Source organism: Poromitra crassiceps, assembly GCF_964638095.1.
Source record: "Poromitra crassiceps genome assembly, chromosome: 10".
NCBI classification, from domain to species: domain Eukaryota; kingdom Metazoa; phylum Chordata; class Actinopteri; order Beryciformes; family Melamphaidae; genus Poromitra; species Poromitra crassiceps.
In genome coordinates this window covers 3,242,966-3,266,171 of record NC_139631.1, presented here as the reverse complement: position 1 = coordinate 3,266,171, position 23,206 = coordinate 3,242,966, and the positions used below count along the sequence as shown (strand labels likewise).

Genomic DNA, 23,206 nt, shown 5'->3' with positions numbered 1-23,206 from the left:
GCTGGTCTGGCTTGCCAGACTTTCCTGCGCTGGCACAGCGTAGGAGAGTCTGGCTGCTCTTCAAGAGAGAGTCTGGCTCCTCTTACACTCACTGTAGGCTAGCAGGGAAAAAATGCTCTGTCTTTACAACCATCCACCAAAAGTACTAAGCAGGTCTGCTTTATTGCACAATCCAAATCTTCGTTAAAACTTGCCATTTTCAGCGTGTAGCAACGGTAACTTGCTAGCTAGCGTTGTTATTGTTTCACAGCGGCGGAGAGGCATTTGAGAGCACCACGCAGGGAGCGGAAAGGGATTTCCCTTCGCTTCAACTAAAATGGTCGGCGCCAATGGCAGAGCTTAGCCCTTCAGCCTGCTTCCACTGAGTCAGACTAAGCTCATGCCAACCCAACTCTCGCCGTAAGTCAGACCGGGGTAAAATAATATTTCAACTATCCCTTTAGTAGACTTTGCTTTCCTGCAATGCGACAAAATGAGAAGTGGAACATTTTGTCGTGCTTTATGGGCTCCTTTGTTTTGGGCGTTCCCCATCAAACGCAGATGAAGATTAATTTTCACCCATCTTGAGCTAAACTGCTAAACAGGGGGAAAGTGCCCGGCGCAATTTAGAGGAGCTTGGACCCGAATTTCTTCCTGCTTTGCCAAAAGTCAGGTTTTCTGTTTGGTCCAAAACACTCCTCCCAGTCTGCCAGGTGGACTAGGCTGCGTACCGTCCGGTGAAGGCCAGCTCCTCTCCCAGCTCGTGAGGCACTGGCATCTCCTCGTCGTCGGCCAGGGCCCCCCCTGCTCCGGCGGTGCCATTCATCTGCCCCAGTTCGTTTAACTTCCTGCGGACGAGAGACACAGATGGGACCAAATATGCGATAATTAATTCCTTCATATTTGCTAAAGGGTTATTCCAGCCACAATTTAATTATGGGTTGTTATTCAGCAAAAGTACAAGTAGACATTTTCCTCCCCCCAAAAAAACTTTCCAAAGTCTAAGTTTTTCTTTGAGATCTCAGGATGAGAGTCAGACCGATCGATCGAGCTGAGATTAGCCTTTTCTATAAAGCCAGTAGGCTATTGTCCACATCTGACATGATGGAGGTTCCTCGCTCACCAGCTGGTCGATATGTTTGTATTACTATTATTATATCCACATCAGATATCTGAGCAGAGAAATCATTCCATTGTGGTGTGGGAGGATTTTACTCAACAGTCTTCAAACTCTGCAGTGAAACTTTAGTTTTATTTTACCTTTATTTTACCAGGCGAGACAATTAAGAACAAAATTCTTATTTACAATGCCGGCCTGCCAAGGCTGATAATAACCCACCTAAAAGAAATCAATTAGTCTGGCTTTCAATGGAGCCTTTTATTGTCCCATGATGGTTTTTTCCACACTGACAAGAATACTTTCGGGGGAACGGTTAGGCATGAAAATCATCAAAATTATAGATACTGAATATCGGCACAACATATTGGCAGCTTTCAATCAAACAATATCAATATCAGTGTTTGGCAAATTACTTTCAAAATGTAATATACTACATATTACTAGTTACTTTCATTTGAAAGTAATAAGTTACTTTACAATATTAGTCTGTGTAGAGTAACTCGTTACTTATTACACTACTTTTGCATTACTTTCACCAAAATAACAGCAGTAGCAGAATGACATCGCCGCCCCGGAACCATTGCGAAAAATGATTTCAACCGTCTTGAAGTCAGTGTAAACCGTCCAAAATTCTAAATGTTATTCTTTTCCTTTGTTATTGTCATCTATAGTGGTTATTTGCATAAAGAACACAATTTGATTAGGAAATGATTGGATCTTTATTTAAATATGTGCTTTGATGCATTTTTTTTACTCAATATGTAACTTGTGTTACTTGACAAAGTAACTGGTATAATATTACTGAAATCCTAATTGTAATAAGTTATATTACTGAGTTACTGCTAAAAGTAATATATTACATGTAATATGTTACTTTTGTAATGAGTTACCCCCAACACTGATCAATATCAGCCATCAAAAACACATATACGTATAATATCAGTCAATGAATGAATCAGTGAAGGGAAGCTTTTTCCAGTATAAATATTAAATACTACTTTTGCCTCTATTTAAACATTGGCTTTTGAACTAAGACTTTCAGTTGCCAGTGGAGGCTGAACATAATACTCATTGTGCCGCAGACAGAGGAGCCGATGAGCTTTATGTGGCATGTGGATTCGTGATAACCTTTTGTCGGCCGAGGGGACTTTCTTGGGCGGCTCGATGCGGATTTTGGGATCCCATTCTCCAGGTGGAAGCACAATCACCTCATCCAAAAACTCATCTATGCCTGCTATGAGGTCCTCCCGATCCCTGGCCTTGTATGCTACATCGCTGAAGAGCTGGGAGAGAGTGAGAGAGAGAGAGAGAGAGAGAGAGAGAGAGACAGAAGATATGATACCACCGTTTCAATAAGCTCATATCTTGGTGATAGAGATCATCAGTATGCGCTGCTCGGTGTCAAACAGCTGGGTTTCTGCTCTTGGCCGTACCCTCTGATGGCTTCTGAAGCTAGCCTAGTAAACCATCTGATCACGACGTGAACTCGCATTTGTTTCGTTCGGGACCGTCTGGCGTTTTCAGAAACATGCGTCGTAGTTGGCATCGTAACCGGCTAATCAGGAACGCCGCATACAAAGCAGTAATGGCTGCTCCCATGGCTTTGCGGCTTGAACAAGAACAAGAGTATGCAAAAGCTGAGCTTCCTCGTGGAAAATACATTTTGTGGATTTGGATTTGACTGGACCCCGCTGATTGGCTGAAGGAGTTGTCTGTCAAAGCAAGTACTCCCACCCACTGAAATTACTGTGGACTGCTTGGAGTCCAGATGTGTTTCCGGATGGTTTTAACCAGGCTATTCTGATGCCATGTTAGATCCAAATCCTGAAAGCTGCATCAACACCTTGGCGAGAACTAGAAAAATTGTGAGTCCACAGGAGTATAAGGTAATAAATAAACAAACAAACAAATAAACACATAAATAAATTAAACAAACAAATAAATAGATTGTTGATTCTAATTGTCAATGACTTGGGCATAGGCCCAGTTCTGCTTTTTAAATGGTCACAGCACAGATGCAGGCCAGACTAAATTTAATTTTTTCTTCTTTTTTGTTGTTTTTTTAGCAGGGGCACGGGAAGAACATGCAAACTCCACACAGAAAGGCCCTTTTGACGAGCTAGCCCATCTGGGCAGTGGGCACTGGGGACACACCCTCAGCGCCCACAGCATCCCAGGTGGGAATCGAACCCGGGACCTTCTTGCTGTGAGGCGACAGCGCTACAGCCTGTTGCCGAGTGAAACTTTTAATGAGAACAGCAGGAGGTGCCGTCGCCTAGGGAACACAAGAATATTGCAAAATAGAGCGGTATGTTACCTTCATTGATTGCTTTTCTCACGCACGCACGCACACACGCACGCACGCACGCACGCACGCACGCACACACACACACACACACACACACACACACACACACACCTCAATTTGATTTTGGTGTGTGGATGAAATCACGGAATTTATTCGTTGTTGTTTTTCTATATGCTGCTATGCTTTTGGATGAACTTCACTTCAGCTGATAACCACATAACCACATTTTGACTATACAACAATTACATACTGTCTGTATGTGTTTCACATATTTCTATTGTTGGGTCTAATTTCATTTTCAATCAGGAAGACTCATCATTTGGAGTTAGGGGTGGTTATTTCTTGATCATTTCTTCAACTACTCTGAAACAATCAAATTAGCCCACTTGACTTAGTTTGGGCTTGGTTATATAACAAGCTGATCATCTATAACAACTAAAACAGGCTTCTGGAGACACTCCCATTAACAACACTCTCATTAGTGAGCCAAGAGTCATTGTCTCAATTATCATTGAGTCATTATCATTATTATCACTCATTATCTCAATAGAAGTCGTGCGGTGAAAGTGATGCTTAGCCTCACCTCCAGTCCTAATAAAACACTAAACCAGGGCATCCCGCTGGATCTGCCATCATTTCAATGCGCTGCTGCCTGCGCCTGGCATGCTCTGCAAAAAACCCTAAAACCGGATAGATTTATTGCCTTTTCTACCTTCAAAGATGCCATCTCAGACATTCTCACTGCTTCCTGCAATTGTTTTTCTACCATGTAATATCCCCATAACACTAATGATGTGCCTGGTGGAAAAAAGAAAAAGAAAATACAATAAATAAATATTAGAGACCATCTTGCGATGGGATCACACCAGGCCATGATTTAAAACAAATGTAGGCCAAGGGCGTAAAGTGTCTGTGTGTGTGTGTGTGTGTGTGTGTGTGTGTGTGTGTGTGTGTGTGTGTGTGTGTGTGTGTGTGTGTGTGTGTGTGTGTGTGTGTGTGTGTGTGTGTGTGTGTGTGTGTGTGTGTGTGTGTGTGTGTGTGGGTGTGTGTGGGTGGGGGGAGCCGTCTCTCTTGCTCGGATCACGGCCATTTTCGAACTCGGCCTTCATTTTGATGTCAACGACACACCCGAAAGGTTTCGTGACTGCGTCTTGCGCGTTCATAAAATCTGTCCACAGACAGACAGCTCACTGCCTTTATTGTGAATCATACCCCCCCCCCCCCACACACACACACACACACACACACACACACACCTTCCCTGACACTCCGGTGTCTACTACACTAAAACGAGTTATTTAACACACATTCACAATGAGACACACTTACATCATCCACCATCAGGGTTGCTATGGCTCGGCCGATCTCATTATATGACTTGGCTTTTCCTTGGGGACCCAAGAGAACAAACAGGAATCTGCGCAGTGGAGGAGAGAAATGTGAGGTGTGTGCTGGGTTCGGTATGCCAGGGTTCTGGTGTGTGCTGGGTTCGGTATGCCAGGGTTCTGGTGTGTGCTGGGTTCGGTATGCCAGGGTTCTGGTGTGTGCTGTGTTCGGTATGCCAGGGTTCTGGCACATCAAATTCAAGGACATTTCACGGACTTTCCAGGCCCAATTCCCCTCAAATTCAAAGCCCCAATAGTTTGAGACACCGATCAAGGTTAATTACTGTTACAACACTGAGAATATTTATAATGAGAACTAGCAGGCTTTACAGATGCTCACAGACAACAATTATGTGTGAACACTTCTCAAATGTGATGGAGACTTATTAAAGTTAACGTTAAGTAAAATATCAAGAGAAGTTCAATTTCTATTCTTGCACAAAATATAAATTCAAGCACTTTCAATGCCTATTTATGTCTATTTTCAAAAACGTTCCAGGTCTTGATCCCCTCCCCTCAAATTCATAAACTTTCAAGGATTTCAAGGGGTGGGACCCATGGGTATGGGTGAGAAGGACTTTGTGAGGAGAGGGTGGTGGTTAAGCAGACATGGCGGTGATGAGGGTTACCTGGTGGGCACGGGGACCTCCGTCAGGCCGCCCAGCGTAGTGGCCTGGGACAGGCGCACGAAAGCTACAAAGGGTTTGGTGAGAAAATCCACCTCGCCCACCAGCACGTTAGACGCCTCGGCATCTCTGGGGATCTTCTTCCTGAACTTATTCTTGAGCTACAGGAGAGAGAGAGGGAGAGAGGGAGGGAGGGAGAGAGGGAGGGGGAAAGAGAGAGCGAGGGATGAAGGGAGGGAGAGGGGAGGAGAGGGGGGGGGGGGGGGGTAAGGCATCATCTCATGTTATGTTACATTAGTATGATTCATAGTTTTCCTAGAAATCATTAGCCTGGTATCCAGCCCCATATCAATCACAGTTGTCATCACTCTTCATATTATGAAGAGTGAATATCACAAACAGGATAATGTGACAAAGTGCAGCCATGGTGGAGGCCAACCCCCACCGGGAACGAGTCCGACTTGCTGCCGAGAACCCGGACATATATGTAGCTCTCACTTTGGGCATACGCAGATTGGGGATCTTCAATCTGAGGTTCGACTATCGGCCAGACCTCCTTTCCAGCACCTTATAGAGTCGTAGACTTTCCCCGGGAGGCTGAGTAATGTGATGCCTCTGTAGCTTCCACACACCCTCTGGTTCCTCTTTTTGAACAGCGGAGCCACCACCTCTGCTCTGCCACTCCTTTGGCACTGCTCCAGACTTCCACACAGTGTTGATGAGACGTACTGTCATTCATGACAGCCCCTCAACACCCAGAGCCTTCAGCATTTCTGGACGGATCTCATCAACCCCCGGGGCTTTGCCAATGTCGAGGTGTTTGACTACCTCACTGACTTCCTTCAGGGAAATTGATGTTGATCCCCCATCATCCTCCAGCTCTGTCTCCATCACAGAGGCTGACTTAGCCGGGTGCAGGAGTTCCTCAAAGTGTTAGGTAGAGTTCTATCTACAGTATCTATCTATCTATCTATCTATCTATCTATCTATCTATCTATCTATCTATCTATCTATCTATCTATCTATCTATCTATCTAGATAGATAGATAGATAGATAGACAGACAGACAGATGACAGATATTGTAGCTTTGCATCTGGCTATAACGTGTAGGAAGGAGGAAGACTGGAAACGACGAGCGGATTTATTCCCTGCCGCAGGAAAACGCAGAAGAAGACTAAAATTCCCTGCCACAGCAAAGTGCAGAAGAAGACTAAAAGGGAGCGTTTCAGACAGAGGGTGAACTGAAGGGGGCTGTGAGAGCCAGTACAAGATAAACAATGAGTTTTTTTTTTAACTATGAATGATGCAATAAGCTACTCTAGTGGAGGCCAACAATAAAATAATAATACATTATATTAGCAAAATATGGGCCCTTTAACATTTTCTCTCCTCATTATTTCCCCCTAACAGTCTCTGTTTGTAAACCTGGAGGATTAGTCTGGAAGGTCATTGTAAAATCCACCATAGCCTCTCTTCCACAGGGGCCCTTTGCCAGGTAAGAGCCCGGCGCATGAAAGCCTCGAGTAACACCAAGCAGATACAAAACATCATGTAGGCTGACACAACTGAAAGAGAAGTGGACAGACAGATAGGTGGCCGGTCCAGCTGACCTATGTGATTGCATGCAAAGGCGCGGTTGCTAATTGAACAGCGGCGGCACAATAGCACTCGATAACGGCGAGCATCGCCAAAACCCCGCGGCCCCGAATCCGCCGCTACATGTGAGGCCGCTACATGTGAGGCCGCGACACGTGGACGGGGCGACGAGATGCACGTTTTCCCGGTGCCAGCTCAATATTCACCCAGACAAAGTGGCACACACACACACCGACAAACACACACACACACACACACACACACACACACACACACACACACAGACAAACACACACACACACACACACATACACGTGAATGTAAATGAAATCCAAATATGGAGCTGCCCACTCAGTCACAACTGGAGCACTTTACCAGGAGCTCGACAGGCAGCGGTCTTCCGCCACGTAGCCACAATTTCAGAGCCTGCATCGCATACTCCCAATCAAATTCTTTATTTGTCGTAATTAGTTGGCTTTCAAGTGCAGTGAATTCAATGCATTAAAAGAGCCTGGCCCGTCTGTGTCAAAGCCCAGTAATCCTAGCAACAATGACACGTCCTCGCATCGCCACATAGCAGGTGTCGGCGGGTTTAAAACCGCGTTATTGAACTGTCCCCGCAAATTAGTCCATTATGTGTTTGCACGCTTCCCCCTCCGCTAGCCACCACCTTCACCACAGTGAACGATTGGTGAGAGCTGGGGGGAGGGGGGAGGGGGCTCTCATTGCTTCAGGGGAACATAAATTCAATATGACACCACACCACACCTCATAGTATATCACATCTTATAAAACGGCTCTCTCAAATCAAGCAATCTGATTGGTTCACAGCCATTGTATAAATCCAGTAACCCACTCCAATAACCCATGGCCATGGGTTATTGAGTTGCCATGGCAACTCTCTTACTAAAAGGCTTTGGATACCTCAAATGACAATGTAGAAAAAACAAATGGCGGAGACAGCTGTCAGATCCTTGTGAATCGATCTTCACTTATAACTTTACTAATACTTCGCAGAAAATTATGTTTTGTACAAGAATAGACGTGGGCTAATGTCTTCTTTGCAAAAAAAAAAGGCTGTTAACCCCGCATTTAACCCCGCATTTAACCCCGTAACGTTAGTTGGTGTCGGGCTTTGCAGAAAAGCTCTCAGCTTCTCAGCAAGCACTGAGAATGCAGCGCTGCGCTCGAGCTGCGTGTCGGGCTTTCCAGAAAGCTCTCAGCTTCTCAGCAAGTGCCAGGATTGGCCAATGTCAACTTCAGTCTCCAGAACGATCCAATCAAATCACCCGCACGTTCTTGCGGTCCCGCCTTACAGTAGTGTTTCAACTGACTCTACCAGAATGCCATGCCAGTCGGACTTATAGTATTATTATTATTATTATATTATCATACTTGGAAACCGTTTTATAAAAGCAATATAGCACTCGAGCTGCGTGTGTTGTGGCATATATCCCGCTGCTCAGCAGTTATCCCACGAGGCAGCGGGATATATTTGCCACAACACACTGGCTCTCATGCTATATTGCTTAAATATATATGTGATATATATGGTTAATGGTTCCACAATTAACTCATCAGTAATGACCTTGTATAAGGTGACCAGACGTCCCCCCGATTTCTGGACAGTCCCCGTTTTTGGGGACCTGTCCCCAGAAATGTCCCAGAGTTTCTACTCCTCATCCACAGCTGACATTACTGTCTTTCAGAGGCTGTAGCGGGCTCATTTTGAAAGCTATAATGAAGATAGCCTACTTATCTCATATGAAACTAGAAGATCTAAGGCATCCATTGGTCCCAACCATGTCATGCTACAGACGTTACTAATTTAGTGCAATCTCCAAATGTCAAACGTTTTTTATATCAAATCACAGTATGGATTTTGCTATGGTGTTCCTCAAGGTCTTGATGTCTTAGTGTGGTATTTTGGAGGGATATCAGTCAGTCTGAACCATAGCTTATTACAGGACCATGGTCAAAAGACATGAAACCGGAATTGTCCCCCATTTTTTACTGGAAATGTCCACGATTCCCTTTTCAGAAATCTCGTCACCTTATAATAAGTGGTAATCTCGCTGGTAATGGAATGGAAAGGAAAACAAACATACACTCCTGCCCGTGCTTCAGTGCAGCTAAACAGGGTTTTTGCCATTACAAAAGATGGGGATATGAATTCCTACATTACAAAACACCCTGGGGCACAATTCAGCCAAAGCTCCGGACATAAAACAGGTAATAAACAGAAACATTGAGATGATGTTTGTCTCTGTGTTCTCTTGGTTTGAGGAACATTGAAAGGACCCTGCTGGGTTGGATAATGTTCGGTAGTGAGTCACCTGGTCTGGGCCGGGAGTGTCTGCAATGTCATTCATGCTCCTACTCTGGGCGTGACCTGGAAGACAACACAGCAACACCAACCAGTTATGAGACGTTATATTTGAGACATAACACTTTGACACAGTTATCCAGAGTGACTTACAATGAACGCAACGGGAAAATAAGATAGATCGTAAGCAGTGCAAGCAACCAAAAACAGGACTGGAAGTGTGTAAAGGGTGTATCTGAACTGTGTCTAGAGATATGAGTTTGTCGGATAACATTTACATGACAATGACATTTCACATTAATATGCATGTCTCGTAAAGCACAGGTTGCTGTATGAATCTTTTCCCCTCTTGTTGTAATATTTCCATCCTTTAGATGGCAAAGCTCATGGAAAATCCATCATACATGACAGCTTCATCAGACTGGTCCATCATACACGACAGCTTCATCAGACTGGTCCATCATACACGACAGCTTCATCAGACTGGTCCATCATACACGACAGCTTCATCAGACTGGTCCATCATACACGACAGCTTCATCAGACTGGTCCATCATACACAAGCTTCATCAGACTGGTCCATCATACATGAGCTTCATCAGACTGGTCCATCATACATGACAGCTTCATCAGACTGGTCCATCATACACGACAGCTTCATCAGACTGGTCCATCATACACGACAGCTTCATCAGACTGGTCCATCATACACGAGCTTCATCAGACTGGTCCATCATACATGAGCTTCATCAGACTGGTCCATCATACACGAGCTTCATCAGACTGGTCCATCATACATGAGCTTCATCAGACTGGTCCATCATACATAAGCTTCATCAGACTGGTCCATCATACACGACAGCTTCATCAGACTGGTCCATCATACATGAGCTTCATCAGACTGGTCCATCATACACGACAGCTTCATCAGATTGGTCCATCATACATGAGCTTCATCAGACTGGTCCATCATACACGACAGCTTCATCAGATTGGTCTATCATACATGACAGCTTCAGACTGGTCCATCATACATGAGCTTCATCAGACTGGTTTGACTGCATCTTGTCTTGCTTGCTCCCCATCCACAATGATACATTTTTAATAAGTTGCAATTTTCACTATTCTTAGTTTTAAAGCAGCATTTATTTCCCAAATGACAGCGAGAGGTAACTGCTTGAATTTTGGCCGGAAGGTCATCGGTTCAATCTGGATAATCTGGGTGGGGAAAGTGAAAAAAGCAGCGCTTGCCCCTCCCTCATTACCAACAATGAGGTGCCCTTGAGCAAGGCCCTTAACCCCAACCACTCCAGTGGAGCTGCTCAGTGGCCAGCACTGCCAGCAGATCAGACTGTGGTTGTACTGGTCAGCTTCCAGGTATGAATGTGTGTGTGAATGTGAACAGGACGCTCCTGAAAAAGGAAGCATTGCTCTCAGTAAGACTCCCCCTGTATAAAGGTAAAAAATAATCCTAAATCTGGGTAGAGGTTAAACCAACACACACAGACACTCACGCAGGCGGCCGTAGCTGGCAGACTGCTGTTTCGTTCGGAGGTCTTCTGTGGAACGGAAGTTGGCCCCCGACCCTGCCCCTGTGCCACCCCTTGGCGCTGGACTCCGATCTGACAAGCAGCAATACAGATACAGAAACAAAGAGCAACAGACCGATCAGAGGTGATGCTTTATGAGATACAGAAACAAACAGCAACAGACCGATCAGAGGTGATGCTTTATGAGATACAGACACAAACAGACAGGTCTGAGATGATGCTTTATGAGATACAGACACAAATAGCAACAGACCGGTCAGAGGTGATGCTTTATGAGATACAGACACAAACAGGAACAGACAGGTCAGAGGTGATGCTTTATGAGATACAGACACAAACAGGAACAGACTGGTCAGAGGTGATGCTTTATGAGATACAGACACAAATAGCAACAGACTGGTCAGAGGTGATGCTTTATGAGATACAGACACAAACAGCAACAGACCGGTCAGAGGTGATGCTTTATGAGATACAGACACAAACAGGAACAGACAGGTCTGAGGTGATGCTTTATGAGATACAGACACAAACAGCAACAGACCGGTCAGAGGTGATGCTTTATGAGATACAGACACAAACAGGAACAGACAGGTCTGAGGTGATGCTTTATGAGATACAGACACAAACAGACAGGTCTGAGATGATGCTTTATGAGATACAGACACAAACAGGAACAGACCGGTCAGAGGTGATGCTATATGAGATACAGACACAAATAGCAACAGACTGGTCAGAGGTGATGCTTAATGAGATACAGACACAAACAGCAACAGACAGGTCAGAGGTGATGCTTTATGAGATACAGACACAAACAGGAACAGACTGGTCAGAGGTGATGCTTTATGAGATACAGACACAAATAGCAACAGACTGGTCAGAGGTGATGCTTTATGATTGATAGCGGGCTGCTGTCCCCCATCATGCGTGGATAGGAAGATGAGGAAATGCTACAGCGGTAATTAACTCATCAAATATTAATACATCCCTGCGGGGTCTATGAGCCTTGTTGACTCAAGTTGTGCATTCATTAATTTACCAAGTGAGTCATACCCTTTGTTAATGAATCTATGCACAGTGTGTAGGACTAGAATGGACCAGAGCCTTGTATATAGAAGAGTCGCGACATCTCCATTCACTCCAATGGACCCGTTTTTTACATTGCAAAAGGGACTTTTGGCAAAAAGGAACTTTTGGAAAGTAAGGTTCTGGATTAAGGACGGCTGTCGAGTTGCAGCAGAATGGACCGTTTGTGATTAACTTTGAAACAGTAAGACGTTTAAATAAATTAAATTGACACATAACACATGCAGAAAAGACAGTGATATTACATGATTACACACACAACACATACGACATGCACTCCAACTTTGTATGTACAGTAGTAGTATTAATCAGATGTCAATTCGCTGAGACCTAGCTTATGGCAAAACCCCTACACTGAATATAATTTGCCACTAAAATGTCCAAATCCACTTGCACAAATGGCTGAGCAGATTTGATTACAGTATGTTGTTTGTCACCCAACTGCCAGCTTGGAGGGAACATGCTCCCCTGATGTGATTTGTCTTAGAAATGGCCTCCCAATTAATTTCTGCTTGATCTTTTCCACCATTATAACGATAATACAAACTGTGGGATCACATTTGGGACTCATTCATAATGCAATTCTGGAATGGAGAATGGAGAGTGAAGTTGAACGGGTGTCAGACACTCACTGGCAGAGGAGCTGGACTTGCCGATGTCGGCTAGCGAGCGGTGGATGGGCTTCTTGGTCTGGTGCCGGTGCTTCCTCAGCAGGACGAAGCTGATCTTCTCTCTCAGGTCAGGAGATATCATGCCTTCTTCTATCTGCCTCTCAATGATGTCATCTGGCAACAAAGACACATTCGTCCTTCAGCTTTATTGGTTAAGTATGTACACATACAAGGAATTTGACTCCGGTTTGCGTTGCTCTCAAAGGACTCACACACAGAAAAAAGTATGCACAAGTTAACACAAACAAGGGCATGGGTACATTTAAAACTACTAAATGAAAGAAAGTATATTATGTATAAATAAGCCACACAGGATCATAAACAAATGCTTATACAGATATATTTCCAGATATTGTTATATAGATACAGTCGGTCGCGTTACTTCTGGTAAGGTGTAGGTGTGTGTGTGTGTGTGTGTGTGTGTGTGTTGCCGTGGGGGAAAACTGGAGGATTTCCCCCATGCTGACCCATTGACCACGCGTCTATGGCATCGACACCGCCTGAATGTATACCGTTCAATGTGAACGAGGCTTTGAGTCAGATATTGCACTGTGTGTGTGTGTGTGTGTGTGTGTGTGTGTGTGTGTGTGTGTGTATACAGTACATGGGGGGATTTTATACATGGGGGTAGGTGCTACAGGTTGCTGCGCAGGGATATTTCTGTCCCTGGTTTTGAGTGTTTAAACTGGTAAAGTGTCAAAGGTAAAGTGGTTCCAGTGCTGTCCAGTGTTGATACAGCAGTATGTACAGTATATACATATATCAGCAGTTGGTTCCATAGGCATCACTGGGACACACTGATCATGTGCAGGCCTAATTGGTAGCGCAAGGCACTTACTAACACAGCCAGGGTTGGTGGTTCTATGCAGTGATCTCTAATACTGCTTTTACATCAAAAATCCTGCTTATATTATATTATATATTTTAACCGCAGGTAAGACCACTAAAAATAGGTAATTGACACTTTCACATTGCCTCCCGTCCCGGCCCCGGTCAGCTGATCCCCGCGGAGCGTGCGTTTCAGCAGATGAACTGACTCACCAGCTGCAGGCGCACTGGATATAGCTGACCAGACTACATCACGTACAGTACATTACTGTAAACCAGTAGATTGGCGTGACATTCTTTCCAATACATCAACTGTGGCAGCGCCACGATATCGTCACGGCCGGATAAACAGTTAATCAATGTACAGAAATGGATTCCTCTGCAATACCAATGCGTCTCATGTGCGCATCACGTCATGTCTGTCATTTGGTGATGCAGTAGCTCTACTTAAGCTGACAGTCCTTCTCCTGTTCGGAAAACGTTATATAAAACGTTATAAAAAAATATTAAATTACACAATTTCTCCAAACTCAAGTCAAGGCAGCAACTGGTTTCAAATGCAAATCGTTGCTCAGGCAGACCGATTATTGCCACTGACTCATGTAATATCCATTCCAGGCTTTTTAACCTTTGTAGTAGGATATTTTAGTGATCCCCCCCCCCCCCTATTAACATTAGGAAAGGCCATGGGCTGGCGTTGAGATTTTAAACTTAATTTCTGGAAACACAGGAAATAGTCTTGTCTCATCCTTGAGGAGGGAGGAGAGGAGTACTGGCATATTCTGTCAGTTGGGTTCCGTTGGACACAATGTAAAGTCAATTGAAAGTAATTAACCTTTAAGAAAGTACATTTTCAACCTGTGGAAAACACTGACGTCTGTTCTCAAGGGCCGGAAAATTAGCGTTCCCACCGGGTGTGCTATTTATATCACCTCCCGATCGGAGCGAATCCGCAAAAAAAAAACTTGCAACTTTAGACTGAAGAAAAAGCCGGGAAGTTAGTGTTCTTTTTTGTCCTATCTAAAAGGGGCTTAAGGTAAACGTATGCACTGATACTGTATTGTAATGTGAGAAAAACTTACAACATACTGTGATAAAGGATTTAATAAAGTATTACATTTTGAAAAGCTCACGGTGTGATTTTCAGCAGAATTGAAGAGGGAACATAAAGTACTGTCTGTCTTGCTTCATTTCCCCCATGAGTCTGTAATCATCAGTCTAATGATCATGCGGATTTGCTGAAAGAAAGTGGCAACTTTTCATTTCCCAGGCCCCTAAGCACTAGCCGTCTAGTAGGTAAATACTCCTGCATGCCAAGAATGATAGTAAATGACTAAGTAATTATAGCAAATATGACCAAGTAATTATAGCTGATGGGTAAATAGTTAGCTTAATTATTTAAAAACACCTCTGGTATTACTTGTCGGTTTAATGAAAAATCGTTTTAATTGTGTACTCTCTAGAAATTAAGGCAATTAGTTTTTCTCTCAACCGTCATAGCTCTACCCATTAAAAAAAAGGCGGGTTGCTGGACTTACAGTATATAAACTATGGAACTGTTTCTATCTAGTTTGTGGAAATTAAAGCAGTTATGACTTGGCACAAACTCTGAACGAGCACATATTTTCCTCTAGTTTTGTGCTTGGAATTTTAGGCACTGCTCCGTGCTCCATGCAACTTCAATTGCAACTTTAATTTCCAGGGGAAAACTCAAGTACAAAGTAACATTTGTTTTGTAGGCATTAAAAAAAAGTAAAATAAAATAATCAAAACGGATTTTCCTAAGTTTGATTGGAATTATGGTCAGGCAGCCAAGACAATACTTATATAAGCCCTAAAGCAGGAGTTAGCAGTCACCTAGTTGAAATTAATAGTGGCCAAGTGTGTAGGTTAGATTTGGAAAGTGGTGGGGACATTTGGCAATGGGTCCGCAACCCCCCTAGGGGGATCCGGAGGCATGCCCCCCGGAAGAGAAATTTAAATTATTTTAAATTAAAACGCATCAATCTGGTGCACTTTGAGAGCAGAATGAAGAGGCTAGATATATGAAGAACTACACACATCACGTGCTGTGGCTTTACAATGATAAAAAAAAACAATTGTCGCTTAAAACACAAAGCTGATGAAGCCAAATTAATTAATCAGTGGGGAAATGATCAGTTTCTAGGCAAAAACAGAGCAGATATGAATTCAGTCTATGGAACTGGTCAAACATTTAGAACATTTGAAGTGCAAAGCAACTAAAACCCTCAACATCTCACCAACAATCTGAGGCAGTGAGTAGCCCTCCAGGTCCAGCAGCACCGCTCCCGTCTGGAGACATGTCCTGAGCTCAAAGAGACTGTGCAGGGACAGCGTGGACACGTGGGGCTTACTCCACCTCTCTCCCCCCTCCTCCACCTTCTCCTCAAACTTCACCCACCTGAAGGCAGGCAGCAACACACACACACACACACACACACACACACACACACACACACACACACACACACACACCACACAGAAGGTCTGATGAGGAACATACAGCTGTCGAGGTGCCCTTGAGCAAGGCACTTCACCACCACCCACCAGAACAGTTGGGGGCCGAAAGCAGCAAACTGTAGTTGTCAGGTATGGAACTGAATGTGAAGCTGTTGCTGGGTAGGAGTATGATACCAAATGGAGACTCTCAACCCACTTGTCACGAAATAAATAAATAAATAAATAAATAAATAAATAAATAAATAAATAAATAAATAAATAAATAAATAAATAAATAAATAAATAAATAAATAAATAAATAAATAAATACATGTACATTAGCAGTACGGCCAAAGAATCACATTCCGTTCAAAAAAAGAAAGAAGGGGAAAAAGGAAAAAGAAAAAAGGGGGGGTGATCAATGATGGATTTAATGGTAGAGGTTAGATTACCTTATAGCATACATGACTATCTACTATCTATTTGATACACACATTTTTAACACGATTTTACTATACAATAATAAGTTACAAAATATTATGTAATTATATAAGTATCTGTAATAATGTAAATGTTCCCCTATACAAGAACCAAGAAAGCTGAACACATTACACCAGTTCTCAAATCCCTGCATTGGCTGCCAGTAAATCTTAGAATAGACTTTAAAATTCTGCTAATAGTTTACAAATCTCTCAACGGGTCAGGCCCACACTACATCTCTGAAATGCTTCTACACTATGAACCATCCAGATCCCTGAGATCTTCAGGCACTGGTCTACTAATTGTCCCGAGGACCAAATCAAAACATGGTGAAGCCGCGTTCTCCCACTATGCCTCTCATAACTGGAACAAACTCCCTGAACACATTAGATCTGCCCCTACTCTGCCTATTTTTAAATCCAAGCTAAAGACCTTTATGTTTACTCTTGCTTTTAACTGCTACTAAACTACTGCCTCTCTCGGCCTGTAATTTAAAAAAAAGATTCCTGTACATTTCCAACAAATGGACTGTGCATGTAATAATAATACTGAAGAATGCCTTGTAACTTATTTAAAACAGAAATAATGTTTCATGTTTGTTAATTTTGAGTATATATTTTAACTAAAACTGTCGGCTGTGTTTTTTATATGTGCATTGCTTTGCTGCTTGTTTTTTCGATTATTTTTTTGTAAAGCACCTTGAATTGCCTTTGTGTATGAAAGGTGCTATATAAATAAAATTTGACTTGACTTGACTTGACTTGACTATCATAAAAGGGGGGCCACATTTTTCAGGAAATGAATTATCACTGATGATGTACCGTACATCAGGTTGTTCAGGAAAGGAATCATCTGATGATGTAGAGGTCTCAAAAACTTGAAATAATGTGTACAATTGTGTGTGTGTGTGTGTGTGTGTGTGTGTGTGTGTGTGTGTGTGTGTGTGTGTGTATGTGTGTGTGTGTGTATGTGTGTGTGTGGGAAGGGGGGGGGGGGGGGGGGGCAGTCACCTGGCAGACTCCTTCCACTCCAGCTCATCTCCTTCATGCTGCAGAGTGTCCATCTCAGTGAAGAGCGTGGGTGTGGGCATGTTGTCGTCTTCACCCAGGATGTAACGCAGCCGCTCCGCCGCTGGAGACACTGCAATGTTGGAGGAAGTAATTAAAGACCCCCTAAAGTAAAAAATTAAATAAAAATCTAGAACCTTCAGTTGGATGTTTGAGATGTTTGAGTGAATGATGTCTGTGCAGAGGTTGACACTAGAAGGCTGTATCCACAAGAATCTGCTGAAAGTGGAACGTTTCTAACCTTGCAAGGCAGCTGGATTTGCACGAGATCATGAGATTTGATCGTGCGACTATGTGGAAACAAAATCATTTTGGCAGCGTCAGGTGAGAAAGTTTCTCTGTGCTAATTGAGAATACAATTTTAGGGGTCGGGCCTACGAGTATGATTTGTGAGATCACAAATAGTTTGGAAACCAATCCCTGTCCAATATTCAACTTACAAAAGTGTGACGTCGAAACGTGAAGTCGGTGTACAGTACATACACACTGAGAATGGACTTTACAGTGAAGTAGGAGATATCTTGTGTCCAGCAGGAAAACTTTTGAGAGGATATATTTGCATATTCATAGACTCTGAAATTTTAAGGAGTACATGTCATTTTGAGGATTTTAGCAAGATAATAAAAAAAATAGGGGGGGGGGGTCATATCATAAACAAATTATTATTCAGAGTATTTTACATACATCTTTTTAACATGACTTTAGGGGGTCTTTAAAGTTAAAAAAAAAAAAAAAAAAAAATTATATACCGTATATATTTTTTGACTGATGTGATATAGAACCATTAGTTGCAATTACACGGTTTTCACTTGACACTGGCAACAAATTCCGAGCGCTCCACCACACTGAATTTGGCACCTAACACTACTGATTAGCTAAGACATTTGGACACTTTCAACTGACAGTAATAATTATGACGTTGATGAATGCGTTTCATGTTCCTGGTTGAGTTTGTACTCTACTTGGCTTCACCTCTGTTACTGTAATGATCTCCAGCATTTCGACCAAACAAATGGGGCATCCCTTTCCCTAAGGTTACGCAAAATAGCTCACTGATCTGTCCCCTTCCACGTGATACCGCACTTATCAATGGGCAAAGTGATCTCCAATATGAATCAGCACGCATGGGATCCCAATCAATCAATCAATCAATCAGCACCACTGACACAGCTGTATAAGTCATTATCTACCAAGCCTATTCACCGTATGCAGCCCCGCCCACTTGACCCATTGTATCACGACTTCCTGTTCAAAAGGCCGGCTGTCTTACCTGCTCAAACTAGTCTGACTCACCTGGTCAAAACTAGTTTGACTAACATTATGAGTCAGACTAGGTTTATGAGTCACATGAAGTGTAAATACAATCGGAACTTCCGAGTATGGAACTTCCGATTGTATTTCCACTTCCTGTTAGCCAAACAGTCACTTCTGCATAAGGTGAATAGGCCAGTAATAATTTAATATCATGCCATTTATTTCTTCCACTACACAAGCATTGCATGATCATAACTGCAGTATAATCATCATCCAGCTCTCCTATACTAATTAGCTGCATGGTTATAGAGAGTCAGCCATGTCTCAATTCCATGCAAGTGTTTTGTGAATGGAGGTTAACATGGACCCCATGTGGGCTAAAGTTCACGAATGGCGCCGGAGGCTAATGACCCTACAGCTGACCACAGTGTTCCTAACCAATGGACTGAGCTGTATGGTCATCATCGCTATACACAGGGTGTGCCATTAAATGCCACCAGGGATCGATGATATTGAAGCACTGTATTGACAGCAAGCAGCTGACAGTCAATTCCACTTGCACTGCCTGTTGCATTATACTGCCCAGCATCTGAATGAGGGAGTGGTGGTGAAATCAAGTGCAGTTCAAAATGCAGAAGCAAAATTTGCAGAATTATACAGAGATGTTACACGTGAGGGAGAGACCCAAAAAACATAAAAGGCATCACACAAAGCCATGTCAGCCCCAAACTCAGCGCTGCCATGCAGCTCAGCTACTCCGCACATTTAGGGCCCTATCTTCGCAACGGCGGTAATTTTGCGTTAGCTGGAATAGCGCCGCGCAAAGCCCTAATTGTGGACGTGTTGGCCCGCTGTACTTCGCGTCATCTCGGCGCAAACCTCATATAGGCGTGTTTATGCCCATATGACTTCTCCAGTGCTTTCAACACCATCAGGCCGGCTCTACTGGGTGAGAAGCTGACAGCGATGCGAGTGGATGCCCCCCTGGTGGCCTGGATTGTGGACTACCTGTCTGGCAGACCACAGTATGTGCGCCTGAAGAACTGTGTGTCAGACAGAGTGGTCAGCAATACGGGAGCACCACAGGGGACGGTCTTCTCTCCCTTCTTCTTCACCATCTACACCACGGACTTCACCTACCAGACAGAGTCTTGCCACCTTCAGAAGTTCTCTGATGACTCTGCGATAGTGGGATGTATCAAAGATGGTGACGATGATGAGTATCAGGATGTGGTGGCCACCTTTGTCACTTGGTGTGAGCTGAACCACCTGCAGCTCAACGTGTCAAAGACAAAGGAGCTGGTGGTGGACCTGAGGAGGGTCAAGGCTCCGGTGACCCCTGTCTCAATCCACGGGGTCAGTGTTGACATAGTGGAGGATTACAAGTACCTTGGAGTGTACATTGACAATAAACTAGACTGGGCTAAGAACTCTGATGCACTCTACAAGAAGGGGCAAAGCCGTCTCTACTTCCTGAGACGGCTGAGGTCCTTCAACGTCTGCCGGACCATGCTGAGGATGTTCTACGAGTCGGTAGTGGCTAGTGCCTTCCTGTATGCTATTGTGTGCTGGGGCAGCAGGCTGAAGGCAGCAGATGCCAACAGACTCAACAAACTGATCCGTAAGGCCAGGGACATTGTGGGGCTGGATCTGGGCTCTCTGACTGCGGTGTCAGAGAAGAGAACGTTGTCCAGGCTACGCTCCATCATGAACAATGACTCGCACCCACTCCACGACGTGCTAGTCAAACACAGGAGCACGTTCAGTGAGAGACTGATTCCACCTAGATGCAATACGGAGAGGCATAGGAAATCATTCCTGCCTGTGGCCATTGGTCTATTTAATGCCTCTCTTAAAAGAGCACCTCGGAGACGCTCAGTCTCCCTGAGACTGAGCCAGCCGATAGGTTAACTGTGCCTGGCTGAGCCACGTGTAACGTATAGGGCAAGCCGACTTAATATAAATCACATGCAATATGTGCAATATGTCACAGGCAATAATGATAATTGACACGGAATGTATACTATACTTACTCTACGTATTGGTATTTTGCTACTTAGACATTCTACTTATTTTGTGCTTTTGCTTCTATCGCATTTACTAGTTATTCTATGCTATGTTGTGTTTTTCTGCTTATTGCTTAATATTGCATTTACTACGGTTTATTTTAATTTTATTTATGCTATGTGTGTTCTGTGAGCGAGCTACTGTAACTTGTCCCAATTTCCCCCCGGGGATCATTAAAGTCTTTCTGATTCTGATTCTGATTCTGAACAGTATTCACAAGTTTGAGATCACTCCCCTTAAAAGCCACAGCGTCACCGCCATCACGTCTGTGACAGCGGCTTCTTTCTTTCTGAGTGCAAGCAGAGTGACAGAGTGAGAGAGAGAGAGAGAGAGAGAGAGAAAAGAGAGAGGGGGAGAGAACGAGAGAGGGAGAGAATTGGAGGATGAACCAGTTCGGATTCGTAATGAAAATTGATGCTTTTGTAATTAGTAGGCTAATTAGTATGAATTAGTCATTTCGTTCATATAGGCTATAACATACACATTTAAAAATATTCATTTCATTAATAGGGTAGGGATTTGTGAGATTGTAATTATAGCCTATTTCAATAGCCTATACCAGAATTGTCCACTCTTCTTTAAACTATTGTTGCATGGTGCAATTGCAGGGAGAGAGGTTACTGTATAGGCTACTGGCCGGTGTTGTGTCAAAAAGTGATTTGCTGCCAGAGACCGATTTCGATCCGCGGGACCGCGCACAGCGCTGCCTCTGTGCCTCTACCCACCCCCAACACCCAGCCTGCCTACCCGGCCGAGCTCCCACCTTCTCCGGGGAGACCCCCTCCAGGACCCGGCACACTAGCCGAACCCATGCACACCCCACACTTAAGCACCCCTCCCTGGGCTACACACAGACTCCCGCCCCGCCAGACCCTCGTTCCCCATGGTAATCCAATTCAAAACGCAAATCACTTTTTGGCACAAAACCATGACAAACGAATTTTCATTTTTAAAACAAGGTGTGTGTTTTTTCTGCAGTAGGCTATAGTTGAAAATCAACGTGGCATTCTGAGGAGGGAAGTGTGTGTCCGCGCGCGAGGTGTTGGAGAGAGTGACATCGTGCCATGCGTAATGTATCCAAGCGAGGATTTCCTGCACTGCGCGGAGAATACTGCGTGCGCTCAGGCGTAGTGTTTTTTTTTACGCTAAGACCAGCAATTTGGTGGCGTTAAAATTGAGAGCACCCAAGGCCGTTTTTTCTAACACATTGCGCTGGAACGCCTATTTTGGCAGAGGCAACACCCAAACCTCTGTTTACGCTCGGAACATAGCGACGGTATCTTCGCCAGAGCGCAAAATGACACTTGCGGGAGGCAGATGATAGGCTAGAGGCCCACGGACACGCCTGGGCCACGCCTACACCTGTGTCTGCGCTTAGATCTCAGCGCAAAACTGGATGGTGGAGGCAGACGATAGCGTAAGACGCAGGGAAAATAGCAATAAGAGGTGCGCAAACGGCAGCGCAAACGATAGCGCCGTACGAAGATAGGGCCCATAGTCTCTTAAAACAGTTGCATTGGTTCCCACAATTTTCAAATTCTTCCGCCTACCTGTCTGTACTTCAAGCAGGGAAATCTTGGCCAAAGCGGAAAGGGAAACTCCGGGAAAATAATGAGCGATGATAGGGGGGATGTCCCGGATGTCCCGCCTAAAGGCAGGTGATTGGAGAAATGTGAGCACGTATTTCTCCAATCACTTGCATCCGTTTGAACTTTCTCTGATCTGAAGCAGGTTTTTTCCCTCCAACTTCCTTTGACCAGGCCATGAGGGCTACGTGAAGTACAGACTGTCTCTGGTGCATTTGCAGAATGTAGGAGAGACGACAGACAACACACGGAGTGACACTGAACAGGAAACAGACAAGACCCAAACTTCCTTCATTCCAAAAGAGATGAGGATCAAAGAGTCACGTTCCCTGGCTATATTGTTTACATGGAAACTATTAGCCCACTGCTTTCATCTCTCATCTCTTTGTTGTCTGAGCTGCAATCATCTTTCTATGTAACAGTAAAAATTGATATTCAATGCACACACTCCAAAAGAGTGTGAGTGTGTGCCTGTAGTACAGACTGGGTAAACTAAACTCCTGAGTTGCCTTGCACCTGATTGCACCATACTGACCAATAAGGACCATCTTCACAGCCAAAGGCTATGGAAGCCACATAGGCACACAGGCCGGCTACTCACGACCCGAAGCTGACAAAAAAAAAATTCAGGCCCGGGCAGAATTTCAAAAGATTGCAAGATAATTGTAATATCTGACATAACCTGCTTCCTGTCGACAGTATGTCAATCTTATGGGGAGGAATCGAGAGATTCAATATTAGATTATTTTTTGCTAGACATGTTAAACAAGTAAAACTTACGTTTTCAAACTTTTCAAATTGAAATATGAAAGGCAAACA

General features: G+C 44.0%; 1 protein-coding gene across 1 annotated transcript in view; it reads right to left on the bottom strand.

Moving 5' to 3' along the window:
• The window catches only part of slc4a5a (solute carrier family 4 member 5a), a gene marked incomplete at its 3' end in the record, with an annotated part of 42,759 nt that extends 25,268 nt beyond the window's left edge, over positions 1 to 17,491 (bottom strand). Inside the window, exons 1-9 of the mRNA XM_083645099.1 lie at positions 17,424 to 17,491; positions 15,735 to 15,895; positions 12,607 to 12,759; positions 10,856 to 10,963; positions 9,352 to 9,407; positions 5,422 to 5,579; positions 4,737 to 4,824; positions 2,228 to 2,382; positions 711 to 827 (exon numbers count right to left, since the gene is read on the bottom strand). Of these exons, the coding sequence (XP_083501225.1) occupies positions 711 to 827; positions 2,228 to 2,382; positions 4,737 to 4,824; positions 5,422 to 5,579; positions 9,352 to 9,407; positions 10,856 to 10,963; positions 12,607 to 12,759; positions 15,735 to 15,895; positions 17,424 to 17,476 (1,049 nt within the window). The 5' untranslated portion in view covers positions 17,477 to 17,491. The remainder of the gene's footprint in view (positions 1 to 710; positions 828 to 2,227; positions 2,383 to 4,736; positions 4,825 to 5,421; positions 5,580 to 9,351; positions 9,408 to 10,855; positions 10,964 to 12,606; positions 12,760 to 15,734; positions 15,896 to 17,423) is intronic.
• Positions 17,492 to 23,206: the final 5,715 nt, after the last annotated feature.